The sequence below is a fragment of the Mytilus trossulus genome, chromosome 3, assembly GCF_036588685.1.
Source record: "Mytilus trossulus isolate FHL-02 chromosome 3, PNRI_Mtr1.1.1.hap1, whole genome shotgun sequence".
Taxonomy (NCBI): domain Eukaryota; kingdom Metazoa; phylum Mollusca; class Bivalvia; order Mytilida; family Mytilidae; genus Mytilus; species Mytilus trossulus.
In genome coordinates this window covers 7,809,152-7,826,468 of record NC_086375.1, presented here as the reverse complement: position 1 = coordinate 7,826,468, position 17,317 = coordinate 7,809,152, and the positions used below count along the sequence as shown (strand labels likewise).

The 17,317-nt window shown below is 31.3% G+C and overlaps 2 protein-coding genes across 2 annotated transcripts; both read right to left on the bottom strand.

Annotated features, from left to right (window-relative positions):
• Positions 1–3,832: 3,832 nt before the first annotated feature.
• On the bottom strand, positions 3,833–7,206 carry LOC134710084 (uncharacterized). The gene is made up of 3 exons (XM_063570266.1): positions 7,166–7,206; positions 6,336–6,401; positions 3,833–5,827 (listed from the first exon to the last, which is right to left on the bottom strand). The coding sequence occupies exon 3, from the start codon at positions 5,812–5,814 to the stop codon at positions 4,204–4,206; it is 1,611 nt and encodes a 536-aa protein (XP_063426336.1). The 5' UTR covers positions 5,815–5,827; positions 6,336–6,401; positions 7,166–7,206; the 3' UTR covers positions 3,833–4,203.
• Positions 7,207–14,011: 6,805 nt separating this feature from the next.
• Positions 14,012–17,059, bottom strand: LOC134709932 (uncharacterized). Its single transcript, XM_063570054.1, has 3 exons — positions 17,010–17,059; positions 16,242–16,307; positions 14,012–15,733 (listed from the first exon to the last, which is right to left on the bottom strand). Exon 3 carries the CDS (start codon positions 15,719–15,721, stop codon positions 14,012–14,014), a length of 1,710 nt encoding a protein of 569 aa, XP_063426124.1. The 5' UTR covers positions 15,722–15,733; positions 16,242–16,307; positions 17,010–17,059.
• Between the last annotated feature and the right edge of the window lie 258 nt (positions 17,060–17,317).

Here is a 17,317-nt window from a genome sequence, read left to right as displayed (position 1 = left end):
GCAGTCATTCAATATAACTCAGTTCAGACTTTGTATTGAAATCAAAGTTGAATTCCAACATATACAAAGGGAGATAATTCATTTTAAGCTCACCTGGCCCGAAGGGCCAAGTGAGCTTTTCTCATCACTTGGCGTCCGTCGTCTGTCGTCGTCCGTCGCCGTCCGTCGTCGTCGTCCTGCGTCCGGCGTTAACTTTTACAAAAATCTTCTCCTCTGAAACTACTGGGCCAAATTTAACCAAACTTGGCCACAATCATCATTGAGGTATCTAGTTTGAAAATTGTGTCCGGTGACCTTGCCAACCAACCAAGATGGCCGCCATGGCTAAAAATAGAACATAGGGGTAAAATGCAGTTTTTGGCTTATAACTCAAAAACCAAAGCATTTAGAGCAAGTCTGACATGGGGTAAAATTGTTTATCAGGTTAAGATCTATCTGCCTTGAAATTTTCAGATGAATCTGACATACCGTTGTTAGGTTGCTGCCCCTGAATCAGTAATTTTAAGGAAATTTTGCTGTTTTTGGTTATTATCTTGAATATTATTATAGATAGAGAAAAACTGTAAACAGCAATAATGTTCAGCAAAGTAAGATCTACAAATAAGTCAACATGACCAAAATGGTCAGTTGACCACTGTAGGAGTTATTGCCCTTTATAGTCAATTTTTAACCATATTACGTAAATCTTAGTTATCTTTTAGAAAAATATTCTCCTCTGAAACTACTGGGCCAAATTAAATGAAACTTGGCCACAATCATCTTTGGGGTATCTAGTATAAAAATTGTGTCCGGTAACTTGGCCAACCAACCAAGATGGCGGCCATGGCTAAAAATAGAACATGGGAGTAAAATGCAGTTTTTGGCTTATAACCCAAAAAACAAAGCATTTTAAAAGAGCAAATCTGACAGAGTTGAAATTGTTGATCAGGTCAAGATCTATCTGCCCAGGAATTTTCAGATGAATTGGATCATCGGTTGTTAGGTTGCTGCCCCTAAATTGGTAATTTTGAGGAAATTTTGCTGTTTTTTTGTTATTATCTTGAATATTATTATAGATAGAGATAAACTGTAAACAGCAATAATGTACAGTAAAGTAAGAACTAAAAATGAGTCAACATGACCAAAATAGTCAATTGACCCCCTGAGGAGTTATTGCCCTTCATAGTCATTTTTTAACAATTTTCACAAAATTTGTAGATTTTCACTAACATTTTCCACAGAAACTACTGTTATAGATAGAGATAATTGTAAGCAGCAAAAATGTTTAGTAAAGTAAGATCTTCAAACACATCACCATCACCAAAACACAATTTTGTCATGAATTCATTTGTGTACAATGTTTAATATTAATATAGACCAAGGTGAGCGACACAGGCTCTTTAGAGCCTCTAGTTGCTTATAACTATGAAACCAAAGCATCTAGAGCAAATCTGACAAGAAGTTAAATTGTTAATCAAGTCAATATCTATCTGCCCTGAATTTTTCAGATGAATTGGACAACTGGTTGTTGGGTTGCTGCCCTCCAATTGGTAATTTTTAAAGAAATTTTGCCGTTTTTGGTTATCTTGAATACTATTATAGATAGCGATAAACTGTAAACAGCAATAATGTTCAGCAAAGTAAGATCTACAAATAAGTCAACATGACCTAAATGGTCAATTGACCCCTTAAGGAGTTATTGCCCTTTATAGTCAATTTTTAACAATTTTCATTAATTTGGTAAATTTATGTAAATTTTTACCAAATATAGTTCTCTGTTACTAATGGGCAAAGTTCATGATAGATATAATTGTAAGAAGCAAAATCGTTCAGTAAAGTAAGAACTTCAAACACATCACCATCACCAAAATACAATTTTGTCATGAATCCATTTGTGTCCTTTGTTTAATATGCACATAGACCAAGGTGAGCGACACAGGCTCTTTAGAGCCTCTAGTTTTTTATGTGAGTATTAACAAAAATACATGCATCAAAATTCACATCTTAAGATTACAGAATTAAGTCTATAGCTTTTTCGTTCTTGAAGATGGCCTGATTGGATGGAAAATAATGCCTTTGTTAATACTTGTTTTGTGTAAATTCACATTGCGATAAGACTTGTCACGGTACTTGTCTATCCCAAATTCATGTATTTGGTTTTGATGTTATATTTGTTATTCTCGTGGGATTTTGTCTGATCCTCAGTGTGTGATACATTTTGGTGTTATGTTGTTGTTCTCCTCTTATATTTAATGCGTTTCCCTCAGTTTTAGTTTGTTACCCCAATTTTGTTTTTTGTCCATGGATTTATGAGTTTTAAACAGCTGTATGCTACTGTTGCCTTTGTTTATATCCTTATAATTACATTAGATGTATGTTTCATTATAATACGTTATTCTGATTGGCTAATTGCACATCACAAGTTATTCCGTAAGCAGTTGCATGAGACAATAACATTTCATTCATGATGACACGAGGTCCCACAATAAAGTGCACAGGTGAATTTAAAAAAATAACTTCATGAAAATCGTTTTTATAATCCTAGCTAAAAAATGTAATTATATAAGTATTGAATGCTTCTTTTTGTAACTTTATAGGGTTGTAAAAGCGTTGACCGTGCGTACATTTTTAGAATGAAGCGCTTCCCACTTCATACAAAATGTACTTCGGTCAACGCTTTTACACCCCAATAAATTTACAAAAAGAAGCATTCAATTCTTAATTAAAATATGATTTTTAGTATGTGACTTGCATGAGTAAAGTTTATTCTGTCCTGTACTACAAACATAATTTCACAAAGTGATTAATTTCATACTGCAAGTTAACCAATCAAATGTTCACCTTTTTTTCCACTGTTTTAAGTAACCATGTTCAAGCTTCCAAAATATTTTTTTGAAATATCAAATAAAAAAAGAATGGTGCTTGAAACACTCAAGTTATGTTTTTTACTCTCGAATTATTTTGCAATTAAATGCAGGATTTATGTTAAACCTCACTGTGTGTTTGATTATGTCCCAAGTCAGTAGCCTTTGACCTTTGTTAATCTTGAATGAATTTTAATTTTAGTTTCTTTGTATATTTCGGAGTTGAGTATGACATCCATTATTACTGAACTAGGGCCCATTTTTGTTAACGGGTCAGCTGACGAAATCCTCAGGGTGTAGGATATTCTTGCTGTATTTAAGATCCATTGGTGGCTTTTGGCTGTTTACTGCTCTTTGGTTGGGTTGTTGTCTCTTTGACACATTCCCTGTTTCCGTTCTAGATTTTAACTTCTTGTGCATGTAACTGACAATTTAAATTCAATAGAATATTTTTTTTCAATCCTTTTTCCTATGAATTAAGATGTGACTTTCTATGATTTGATGGTATTGCACCTTATAAACCACTAAACTTGTCCTAGTTACCTTGTTTGGGGTGATTTTATTATTCCCCACCTATGATAGTAGAAAATAAAATTCCATTTTTTTCCGTATTTTACCTACAAATGGACTTAGTTTTTCTACAGGGAAACATTACATTCACTCAGTGGTTAAAGTTTTTTTAAATTTTAATAACTTTTTTAAACTATCCTGGTTTTGTACCAAGCATAGACACAAGCTTGTTTATGATTGAAAGATAAAAATCAGAAGTAAATTTTGTAAAAAAATAAATCTGTTTTTTCTGTATTTTACTTTTAAATGGACTTAGATTTTTTGCCAAGAAACAACACATTCACTCTGGTTAGATTTAAAAAAAATAAAATAATAACTTTCTTATACTACTTTTAATATGTACCAAACTTAGATAAAAGCTTGTTTATGATCAAAAGCTAGTTTTTAGAAGGAAATTTTGTTAATATTTTGTACCTGTGTATCTGTATTTTACTTATAAATGGAATTCCAGTTAACATTACATACAGTCAGCAATTAACGTTTTTAAACATTTATTAGATTCATAAACTATCCGGATTTTTACCAAACTTGGACAGAAGCTTCTAAGAATCAAAAGATAGTATCAAGAAGAATATTTTAATTTTTTTCCCTTCATTTTTGTTGAGCCTGTGATTTTCAGCAAAAGTAGGTGAGACACTGGGTTCCACGGAACCCTTACAAATTTTTTAAATATTTATCAAACAAAAAATGTTTTAGATTTTATAAATACAAGCTGTTTCATAGTATGTATCACCACCATTTTCACTTATTTCACTTGACAGTATCATAAGTCCTGTTTCTCTATTGATGTCTATTGCCCAAGGATATTTGATTCCATCTTCTCCAATAGTATTGTCTTACAGGCTTTACCATCTGGTGATACTACCACGATACTGTTGTTTCCAGGAGAAGCTATATAAACAAAACCATTCCTGTCTAATGTAATTCCTATTGGACTGTCAATGTCTTGGTGCTGAAATGTCCAGACAGGTTCCCCTGTAATTTTATAGCAGTAGACTCTATTTTCATTGTCATTGGTCCCATAGATATTTCCTTTGTATAATGAAACATGGCAAACCTCTCCCATTCCTTTTATAATTGTATGAGACATGTCACTCAGATTCACTGTAGTACACTGGTTGACACTATCACTGATGACCAAAGTTGTACCATCACTTGCTACTCCATAACAACCATGAGAAAGTTGAATTGTTTGAATAACGGTATTCTTTTCTGTATCCACCAGTACTGTCTGGTTGGTGTTGCCTAATGTGACAGCCACTGTGTTATTTCTGACAAAGTAAGCATCACGTGGATATCCTGTTAATGTAACTACTTCTCTGATGAAGATGCCATCATTACTGAACCGCAGTAGTAGTTTTTTGTTATAATCAAGTATCATACATTTACCATCAGGTAATATAAGACAGGCCCTTATTTCTAAAGACTTCATATCTTCTGGAAGCGTCAGTTTTGTCAACAAGGATGGCTTTATTTGTTCAATTCCAGAAACTTTTGGAACCAAGTGCTGAGCTTGATCTTTTCTTCCAGCTTTTGTTTGTAGAGAAGATGAGGTGGTATTGATATTGATATCACCAAACGATTTCACATCTTTTAAAATTGATTGAAGAGCAGATGAAATTTTAACCTCTAGATTCTTTTCACCGAAGTGGTCTCCACCTTCTAAATCTTCTATGTATTTTGCCATTTCTGTTGTAGTTTTCTCAATCTCTCGTAGACCAATATACATCTGTAGCTCTGTGGCATATTGCGTCATTTTGGTAAACTGGCTCTGCATTTGGTCTACCTGACTGGCTCGCTGTTCCATTTGTTGCAGGAGAGTGGCCATGTTTGATTTAAGCTTTGAATGTTTAGACTCTAAATCATTAAGTATGTCTTGCTCTAATTTGTCTAAGTAATCACTGATCGACTTCCTCATATACCTGATTTCCTCAACAGTTTTGGTTTTCTGAGTATTGATGGTACTGATCCTGGTTTTCAAATACCTTATGGCTGTATCTAAGTTTTCCTTCACATTTGTCAAATCTTTTTCAAAAAGTTGAACTGAGGCAGATGATTTGACTTGCTGTATGATATCAGACAAGGGTTTCATATCTTGACATTTCTTGTGTTTATCAGTGATGCACTGGACACAGCAGGGACATGCATGGAATGAACAGTATAGTTCAAACTTCTTCTTGTGATCTCTGCACTGGCTACTTATTTCTTGCATGAATGTTGGTAACTTTTGATAATCTTCAGCTGACATGGTTTTATGGTTCTTAGACAGCCTTGACTTGCTGTGAGGTTTTTCACAATCTTCACAAAAGAAAACTTCACACTCTGTGCACCATGTGACTGCTGAGTTGGAGATTCCTTCATCATGGCAAATTGTACAAAGGGACATGACTGATGAAGCCATTAACTTTTTATCTCTGCAATATATGAGAAAAAACTGTCTAATATGAATATGTTGGGAGTGAATACTAGTATATAATATATAAAAAAATAGTTTGTCCAAGATTATACCTAAATTAAGTAATCAGTAATATAAATAGATGCTTCATGTCCTGATATTTTATAACAAATAACAATAACTATAATATACTAAAGCTATATATTGAGAAACTGTAAAACAAAGGCTTCAGCAAGACTAGATCTACAAAAGCTATCCAAAATAATCAGTAAGAACTTGGTCTTTAAATGATGAGTTTTATCATTTTGTTTTGTTTGACCCACTATCTTGAAAACCATTATGAAAAGATAGATTTTTAAATACTGTGGATTCATTTATTTTTGTTGGAACCAATTTTTCGTGGTTTGAGTAAAACTTGCATATATTCATTTATATTTAGTTTCGTGGTCTTTGCATGGTCTGAATACTTTCCTTCAAAAAATTAGCAATTTGTTGAATATTTAGAATCATGGTTCCCATGTACTTACAAAATCCACGAAAAGTGGTATCCAACGATGAATCCACAGTAGCAAAACTGATCAGTAAGACCATATCTACAAACAAATCAAAGGCAGAAATTGTGAATCCACTCCTTATACGAATTAATATTGAAAAAAAAACATAAGATAACACAATGATTGAACACAAAATTTATATGGTTTAAATTATATGTTAATTATTTGGAGACGTCACAAAAAACTATGCATACATAAGATAAACTTCAAACAGCAAAAACAGTCATCTTTAAAGAATTTATTAAAACAAAACAATTTGAAATTGATAGTTATCTAGGTGTTTGGTTTCTCTTAATTGAAATTTGAACAGCAGTGTACTACTGTTGCCTTTATTTCGTGTCCTTTAATGATGATATTTTACCCACTTTTGCCAAAAAAAACCTATAATAGAGTGGAAAAAGGAACAATTAAAATGATATACAAACAGGTAGTCTATAATGTTGGAGAGTTTCCATTAATGTCAAGATGCACATAGATCAAACTGATCCACACATAGTCTTTATAAAATCAAGTTATTCACTAAGATATTTTATATATATTTAGTAAACTTAAAAAGGAAATAAGAGTAGATTTTTTTTTACTTTCTTTTTCAAACTTTGACTTTGTCAGAATAATTGATCAAACAAAAAATTCTCAAGTTCCTGTGTTTTCAACCAGTTTGTTAATTATTATGTTTCTGCTTTCTGTATAAAATAGAGGAAGGACTACTTATTTCATTCAGTTATAGACTATTGTCAGAGTTTTAAATTCTGAATTTTAATTACTGAAATAAATGAGCAATTGAATTATTTGGACATTCTTACCTTAAACATTTTGACAGAAAGGAATTTGAACAAGGAAGTAAAATGTCCAACATATGGGACACTTACCTATATTATTGATTTAGATTTGGATACAAATATCTCAACAGATAATTTTTTTTTGTATGTCAGATTACAAATTTGATACAATTTATATATATATGTTTTGATTTAAATGTGTGAGCTTGTAATAAAAACACTCAAAAATCTTTAGAGAATTTCCAATGTGTGTAAAAACAAATCTACATTTTTTTTTTGTACACTCAATAAAAAGAACTTTCAAATATTGTAGTTTTATTAAACGTTTCAAAATAATATTAAAGTTAATAGTTTATATATATATTAAAGCAAAAGTAACTTGAAATGAAACTTAGCTGTGCAAGTAGGACTAAACCCCTAAAGTTGGTTAGTTTTCATCATGTTCATCATACATTTCTTTTCAGTTTTCCAGAATTCAGGATTATACCAGAAACAAATAATTCCTTGTTTAAAGTTCAGTTACTGTTTGAACATATATAGTGCATTGAAGAAGAGAAAACTTTGTTTTTAGACAAAGGTTCCAAATACACAAATTCCTTTAACATTATGTAAACATACAAACTGATCAATTTTATTTGTATGACAAAGTTAAAACTCAAAATATCCTCCGACATGTTGGTGTGTAAACTGAAAGATCCCTCGGAAAATAGGATGCAAATCTACATGTAGATGTCCATAAAGTCACTCGTAATCCAGCCTTATTAAAAATATGGCAACGTCTGTAAAAGATAAAATATGCTTAGTCATGCAGAACCTTTTATAACTGACTGATGTAAATGTATGGGACTTGCTCATTGTTGAAGATCTTAATCACTGTTGAGCCTATAGTTATTAATTTTTGTGTTATATGGTTTCTTTTGAAAACTTATCTAATTGACAACTGTACCACATCTTCTTTTTATATTAAACATCAATGTCTGCACTGTAAATAAAAAAGGATTAAAAAAATACCAAAATTCTGAAGAACAAGTAACTACAAGGAGGGAATCAAAACTTCCCCTAAAAAAAACACAGCTCGAACCAAGTGTGCTCATCTTTTGAGTTCTGACTCACTAGTTGTTTCAAGTTTATATTTTTTTTGAACGAAAACCAAAATGGGTTTCACAAAATAATTGTATGTCAACACGTCCATGACCACCTCAACAATAGAATAATTGGAGCATGATTATATTATTTTACAATAAGTTAACTATAAATATATGAAAAACATTGTAAATAATATGATATTTCAATAACTGTTCTGAGATAATGGGCCCATATTTGGTCAAAACTAGATGAAAGAAGGAAATATTTGAATCTGGAATAATTTGAATTCTGAAAATGGTTAAGATATTCATTTTAAAAAACTAACACAATTTCAGATGTGCACATGGCTAAGTGAGTTAGTCTTTACTGAAATATCAGGGATAGTAAAATCAAACTCAGCAAAATTGCTCACATGATTTAGACCCACCTTATGTAGATCACTGGTTATGGTTTTCATCATAAATTTTTGATCTATTCCTAGAATTCAACATTTTTCCAGATAAGATTATTCCTTTTAATATATATATATATATATAATATATATTGTACACTGCATGTTGCTTAGATGATTGCATTATTTTATCTTTTAAAAATACATTCCATAATATATTGTATGGTTAAAGTAAAAAAGAGAAAAAAATATTGAGATTATACTACGCTCCTCTGCCCTTCGAGAATGCAAATATAGCATTAATTTCCCAATGTGCAACAAGACATCTCATTTAAAAGAGAACAAAATCATTGACCTATTGGTCAGAGTTGGGGTAATTGTAATTGTAATCGTTAATCAGTTGTAATTGATTACAATTCTTCAAGTAATCATTGTAATCATTAATCAGCCAAAAATCTTATTACATGTAATTTAATTTAATCAATTACTTTTCAAAATACCCTGTAATCCTGATTACTTTATGATTACATTCTGATTACAATGAAAAAAATCTTAAAACTGTGTTTATGTTCAATAAAGGAAACTTTTTGTTATTCTTATTCAATTTATATTGAACATGTTAAGATACTTTGGTTTACTTTATTTTTTATAAAACATGGCAATTGGTTTGTATACTTCAGTAAAAAATAAACTGTTACAGTATTGAAAAGTCATCAATAGCATAAGAAGAGACATATAATACAATTATATGTTTCTGGCCTTAGTAAAAGATATTGTACATATATTCACAATTTAAAGATGTACATATATATATTTGATATCATAATAACTGTTATATTCAAGTAATACTTTTCATTAACCCTTAATTATAATCTTTTGTTAATGTTGTGATTTTTGTCATCTTTGAATTGACAGGTAGGAAACCAATTAAGGTTTGTTGTTTTTATTGCAACTGAGTATAGCTGTAGGACAATATATATGGTAAAAGATAAATCAGACATGTGATCATTTATCCAATTAGCACAAAATTAATTAAAAGTTGGACAAATATCTTTTTTTAAAATAAGCAAATTTTTTGTATGTATTTGGACTGGACATGTAAAATGCAATGATTTTTAGCACTTTTATTTTGTTTACAATTTGATTAAACTGGTACAATTTCATCCATATTTAAACTCCCATAAACTGTACCTTGAAACAAATATAAATTAAAGTCTAGAATATGTCAGAAGACAAACAGCAAATGCTTTTTATAAAGCTATATTCAATTGAAGTCAAAATAATTCAGAGATTAATGATGATAAAGTGCAATGGGTTGTAACCAGTGACACAATGTTCATGTATGTATGTAGTGAACTTTTGAGGTTTATTAAATAGATAAAGTTTGAAGTTATCATTTTATAATATAGCAAACACAATACTTTCTAAAAAAGCTATAATTAATATATATTAAACGTTTATTCATCACATCATGCAAAATGTTTTTTTTTTAATTCATTGTAATCAGATGTAATCATGATTACTTTGCCAATGTAATCATTAATTTAATCAGACACTTTCAGAAATGATGTAATCATTAATTTAATTTAATCGTACAAATGACAAAGTAATTGTAATTTAATCAATTACATTGAAAGTAATCAGACCCATCTCTGCTATTGGTATAACATAACTATACCTAGCTCTGCCAATCAGCATTCAAAGTTTGTTTATGCAACCAAAACAATTGGGATGGACAAACAGTACCCTCCAAACTTGATGGGTAAATTGTAATTTCCACAACCTCAGAATGAATGCTTTAGTTACATCCTCAGGCTTCATTACCAGAATGATTCTCATCCTTCACATTCTAAGTTATAGATGAGAGTTCAATATGTCTCTACAACAGGGAATCATTAATTAGCTTATATTGATATTAAAAAAGAAGATGTGGTATGATTGCCAATGAGACGACTCTCCATGAGAGACCAAAATGACACAGAAAGTAATAACTATATAGGTTGCTGTACCACCTTCAGAGGTACCCATACAGCATAGTCAGCTATCAAAGGCCCCTAAAAGACAATGTTAAACAATTCAAACGAGAAAACTTACAACAGCCTTATTGATGTTATGATATATTGCTTCTTTCTCTAACTCTTCATCGATTTATCCCTTTCTGTACCCATTGTATAAAAAAAATTAATCAAAGTATGGTTTGTTTGATCTCAGTACTTCGTTGGTTGAAATCCCATTATGACGTCGAAATTTCATGATTTCCTCTGAATTTCCTGTTGTGACGGCATGAAAAAAGGCGACCATCCCTGGTGACATCACATAGGAAGAACACATCATTTTGCAGATCATTCGAAAAAAAAGAGAAGACGTTTGCCTGCGTATTGATTGAAAATCATGAGAGAAACAGATTTTGCCGTCAAATCTTGTGTAATACGATATTTATCCACTCTCAACAGTTAAATTTTTAATATTTAAATCCCTCGACAAGCCTTGTGTTTTACATTTGAAAATTTAACTGCCTCAAGTGGATAAATATTGTATCACACTCGATGCAGTGGTGAAACCCATTTTTAACAGGTCCTTTGTGATAATATCTGCTTTAATTTTTTTGTTTTTGTTCATTCTATTAGCATGATTAGGTCCAAGATATTTAATGGTGCATTTTTAATATATTTTGATCACAGTTAATTACACAATTGTCACTTATTATCTTTCAGATAGTATAGATCAACTGACCAAACATCGTTCATGCAGGTAATGATGCAATAATCTTATTATAATTGTACAAATGATCCTTACAATCTTTGAATTTGAATTAGAGTAGAATATATTCTACACTTAAGCTTGCCATAGGCAACAGGACACCAAGGGTTTCCCTAGACCATATGTCTTTCCAATTTCTTCAATCTTTCCATTCACATTTCACATTTTTGTTGCAAAACTTTGGGCTGGGGCTATCCCATCCTCAAATACACTCTTTCCCTTTTTGTCCTCATTGAGTTAATTAACAAAAATCTAATTGTTGAAAATAAAATAAGAAACAGTAGCAGTATAATACTTGTGAGTGAGGTAACAGGTATCATTTCTTTCAAGTTACAACCAAAAACCTTCAAGTGTTTAAATAACTTAAATTACTTAAATTATGTCAGTTCAATTGAAAATTTTCATAAGAGCTTGCTTTGAGTGTTGCTACATATAAAAAAATAACGAGTTGATACAGCATCAGTGGAAGTGACTTTATGTTAGTTTTTATACGCCCAGGACGGGACGTATTATGTTATTCCGTTGTCCGTCCGTCCGTCCGTCCGTCCGTCTGTTAGTCCGTCCGTCGTCCACACTTCGGACAATAACTCAAAAACGCTTTCACCAATTTCCATGGAACTTTGGTGAATTGTTTATATCTATTGACGTAAGCTCCCTTTCGTTTTTTTTTAATTTCAGATTTTAAGTTTTGGATTTATGGGGCTTTATTCATAAAAAAGGGGGATTTTTAACACTTCGGACAATATCTCAAAAACGCTTTCACCAATTTCCATGAAACTTTGGTGAATTGTTTATATCTATTGACGTAAGCTCCCTTTCGTTTTTTTTTAATTTCAGATTTTAAGTTTTGGATTTATGGGGCTTTATTCATTAAAAAGGGGGGATTTTCAACACTTTGGTCAATAACTAAAAAATTCGTTCATCAATGTCCATGAAACTTTGGTGAATTGTTTATATCTATTGATGTAAGCTCCCTTTCAATTTTTATAAATTTCAGATTTTAAGTTTTGGATTTATGGGGCTTTATTCATAAAAAAGGGGGATTTTTAACACTTCGGACAATAACTCAAAAAGGCTTTCACCAATGTCCATGAAACTTTGGTGAATTGTTTAAATCTATTGATGTAACAAATAATACTTAATAAAATCTGATGAAAACATAAAATTTGTAAAATCTTTAGTTCAATTTAAAACATTAAATTTCTTGTAGATAACAAAGTCAGTTAAATTTGAGGTCGCCTTAATAGTGCCAATTTTTTTGTGCATTTTTATTTATTATTTTTTTTTTTTGGGGGGGGGGGGTATTAGACAGGGTTCACACAATTTCTAGTTGATCATATAAATTCATTAAAAGACAAGTTAAAAGAGCAATGGGCGTATCATGCCCTTAAGCGCAGCCCTTTATTTTGTAGTTCCACCTGATGAGTTGTGGTCTTTACACCTTCTTTATACAATTCATGACAGATTATAACTAAGCTATTCCAGGAATTTGTTAACATGGTGTTTTTATGCTTTAAGAATTAACCATGTTCAAAAACTAAGTTGTTTATTTAGTATAAATAGCTGTAATATAAAGGATTAAAGTCACCTCAATTTAAATTGGAGTTATCTTCCTTTATCTAGAATTGTTGTAAAATCAACTACAACCAATGCATTTAATTTTACTTCAGCTGACAAATTGAAGCAATCTTTACCGTTCAGTGCTTAAAAGCACTTTGATTTTTTCATTGGCTAGAAGTGTAGGGGGAGGGTTGAGATATCAAAAACATGTTCAATTCCACCACATGTTTGCGCTTGTCCGAAGTCAGGAGCCTCTGGCCTTTGTTAGTTTTGTATAAATTTTTATTTTAGTTTCTTTTGTTCATTTCAAAGTTGAGTATGATGTTCATTAACACTGAACTAGTGCACATTTTTGTTAAAGGACCAACTAAAAAAATCCTCCGGGTGTGGGATTTTCTTGCTGTATTGAAGATTCATTTGTGGCCTTTGGCTGTTTTCTGCTCTTTGGTTGTGTTGTTGTCTCTTTGACACATTCACTGTTTCTGTTCTCAATTTTAACTTCTTGCAAATGACAAATTCAATCGAATATTTCTTCTCAATCCTTTTTCCTATGAATTAAGATGTGATTTTCAATTATTTTATGGTATTGCACCTTATAAACCACTATGCTTGTCTTAGTTACCTTGTTTGGGGTGATTTTGTTAGCTCTGGTACAATCCCTCTTTTTTTCCTATCCTAACTCAAAACCATAGTTGTTAATTTAGTAGGAATGGTTATGAAATAAGTGATTGTACATTATAATTAACAGCTGGAAGTATGATAAAACAAAAAATGTTCAATCTCAAATTTTTCACATGTCCTTATAAAGTTCTAGACCAAATTGTTATCTGATTCTTCGTTAGACATTTAATTGTTTAATTCTAATGTATACTTCTTCTTTCTACAGTTAAATAATTGATGTTATGTATAATAAAAAAAAAAGAAAAGAAAAAAGGATCGTATGAAAAACAAACAAATATGATTTATTTTTATAACAAATTGGGACAATAATTAAGGCACTTGATACATTGTATCATTGAACACTATGCACACATATATACTTTTATTTAAATATTTATTAAACAAAAAATGTTTTAGATTTTATAAATACAAGCTGTTCCATAGTATGTTTTACCACCATTTTCACTTATTTTACTTGACACTATCATCGTTCCTGTTTCTCTGTTGATGTCTATTGCCCAAGGACCTTTGATTCCATCCACATCTGTTAGTAATTTCTTACAGGCTTTACCATCTGGTGACACTACCACAATACTGTTGTTTACACTAGAAGCTATATAAACAAAACTGTTCTTGTCTAATGTAAGTCCTACTGGCCAGGCAATGTCTTGGTGCTGAAATGTCCAGACAGGTTCTCCAGTACTTTTATAGCAGCAGACTTTATTTTCTCCGCAATTGGTCCCATAGATATTTCCTTTGTATAATGAAACACGGCCCACTTCTCCCATTCCTTCTAAGATTGTATGAGACATGTCACTCAGATTCACTGTAGTATATTGGCTGCCCCTATCACTGATGATCAAAGTTGTACCATCACTTGCTACTCCATAACAACCATGAGAAAGTTTAATTGTTTGAATAACTTTATTCTTTTCTGTATCCACCAGTACTGCCTTGAAGGTGTTTCCTAATGTGACAGCCACTGTGTTATTTCTGACAAAGCAAGCATCCAATGGATATCCTGTTAATGTTACTACTTTTCTGATGAAGATGCCATCATTACTGAACAGCAGTAGTAGATTTTTGTTATAATCAAGTATCATACATTTACCATCAGGTAATATAAGACAGGCTATTATTTCTAAAGACTTCATATCTTCTGGAAGCGTCAGTTTTGTCAACAAGGATGGCTTTATTTGTTCAATTCCAGAAACTTTTGGAACCAAGTGCTGAGCTTGATCTTTTCTTCCAGCTTTTATTTGTAGAGAAGATGAGGTGGTATTGATATTGATATCACCAAACGATTTCACATCTTTTAAAATTGATTGAAGAGCAGATGAAATATTGACCTCTAGATTCTTTTCACTGAAGTTGTCTCCACTTTCTAAATCTTCTATGTATTTTGATGTTTCTGATGTAGTTTTCTCAATCTCTCTCAGACCAATATACATCTGTAACTCTGTGGCATATTGCGTCATTTTGATAAACTGGTTCTTCATTTGGTCTACCTGACTGGCTCGCTGTTCCATTTGTTGCAGGAGAGTGGCCATGTTTGATTTCAGCTGTGAATGTTTAGACTCTAAATCATCAAGTATGTCTTGCTCTAATTTGTCTAAGTAATCACTGATCGACTTCCTCATATACCTGATTTCCTCAACAGCTTTGGTTTTCTGAGTATTGATGGTACTGATCCTGGTTTTCAGATACTTTACAGCTGTATCTAAGTTTTCCTTCACATCCTTCAAATCTTTTTCAAAAAGTTGCACTGAGGCAGATGATTTGACTTGCTGTATGATATCAGACAAGGGTTTCATTTCTTGACATTTCTTGTGTTTATCAGTGATGCACTGGACACAACAGGGACATGCATGGAATGCACAGTATAGTTCAAACTTCTTCTTGTGTTCTCTGCACTGGCTACTTATTTCTTGCACGAATGTTGGTAACTTTTGATAATCTTCAGCTGACATGGTTTTATGGTTCTTAGACTGTCTGAACTTGCTGTGATGTTTTTCACAATCTTCACAAAAGAAAACCTCACATTCTGTGCACCATGTGACTGCTGAGTTGGAGATTCCATCATCATGGCAAATTGTACAAAGGGGCTTGACTGATGAGGCCATTACTTTTTACCTCTGCAATATATGAGAAAAAACTGTCTAATATGAATATGTTGGGAGTGAATACTAGTATATAATATATAAAAAAATAGTTTGCCCAAGATTATTTAAAAATTAAGTAATCAGTAATATAAATAGATGCTTCATGTCTTGCTATTTTATAACAAATAATAATAACTGTAATATACTAAAGCTATATATTGAGAAACTGTAAAACAGAGGCATCAGCAAGACTAGATCTACAAAAGCTATCCAAAATAATCAGTAAGAACTTGGTCTTTAAATGATGAGTTTTATCATTTTGTTTTGTTTGACCCACTATCTTGAAAACTATTATGAAAAGATAGATTTTTAAATACTGTAGATTCATTTATTTTTGTTGTAACCAATTTTTCGTGGTTTTAGTAAAACTTGCATATATTCATTGATGTTTAATTTTGTGGTTTTGGCAAAGTCTGAACACTTTCCTTCAGAAAATTGGCAATTTGTTGAATATTTGAATTCTTGGTTCCCATGTACTTACAAAATCCACGAAAAGTGGTATCCAACAATGAATCCACAGTAGCAAAACTGATCAGTAACACCATATCTACAAATAAATCAAAGCCAGAAATTGTGAATCCACTCCTTATATGGGTTTATATTGAAAAATGCATAAGATAACACTTTGATTGAACACAAAATCAATATGGTTTAACTTATATATGTTAATTGTTTTGGAGACTGTCACAAAAACTATGCATGCATAAGATAAACTTCAAACAGAGAAAACAGTCATCTTTAAAGAATTTATAAAAACAAAACAATTTGAAATTGATAGTTAACTACTGGTGTTTGTTTTCTCTTAATTGAAATTTGAACAGCAGTGTACTACTGTTACCTTTATTTGATGTCCTTTAATGATGATATTTTACCCACTTTTGCAAAAAACAACTATTATAGAGTGGAAAAAGGATCAAGAAAGATAATATACAAAACAGCTAGTCTATTATGTTGGAGAGTTTCCATTAATGTTAAGATACACATAGATCAGACTAATCCACACATAGTCTTTAGAACATCAAGTTATACTCTAAGAAATATATATTTCGTAAACTTAAAAAGGAAATAAGAGTAGAATTATTTTTACTTTCTTTTTCAAACTTTGACTTTGTCAGAATAATTGATCAAACAAAAAATTCTAAAGTTCCTTAGTGTTTTCATCCAGTTATGGACTATTGTCAGAGTTTTATATATTCTGAATTTTAATTACTGAAATAAATGAGCAATTGAATTATTTGAAAATTCTTACCATAAACATTTTTACAGAAAGGAATTTGAACAGGGAAGTAAATTGTCCAATATCTGGGACACTTACCTATATTATTGATTTAAGTGTCACCTGAGTTAAATGTTTTTGTGTGAATACAAAAATATATACCACTAATTATATATGTTTTTAATTTAAATGCATAAACTTGTCATAGTACATACAAACACTCAACCATCTTTAGAGGATCTCCAATGCGTAAAAGCAAACAGATCCAAAAAATATTTTTATGTTCATTCAACAAAAACAACTTTCAAATTTGTTTATTTTATTAAACATCTTGATTTTTT

Excerpts from the sequence above, each read along its gene's own strand:
- LOC134710084 (XM_063570266.1), bottom strand. The coding sequence starts at position 5,814 with ATGGCTTCATCAGTCATGTCCCTTTGTACAATTTGCCATGATGAAGGA.
- LOC134709932 (XM_063570054.1), bottom strand. The coding sequence starts at position 15,721 with ATGGCCTCATCAGTCAAGCCCCTTTGTACAATTTGCCATGATGATGGA.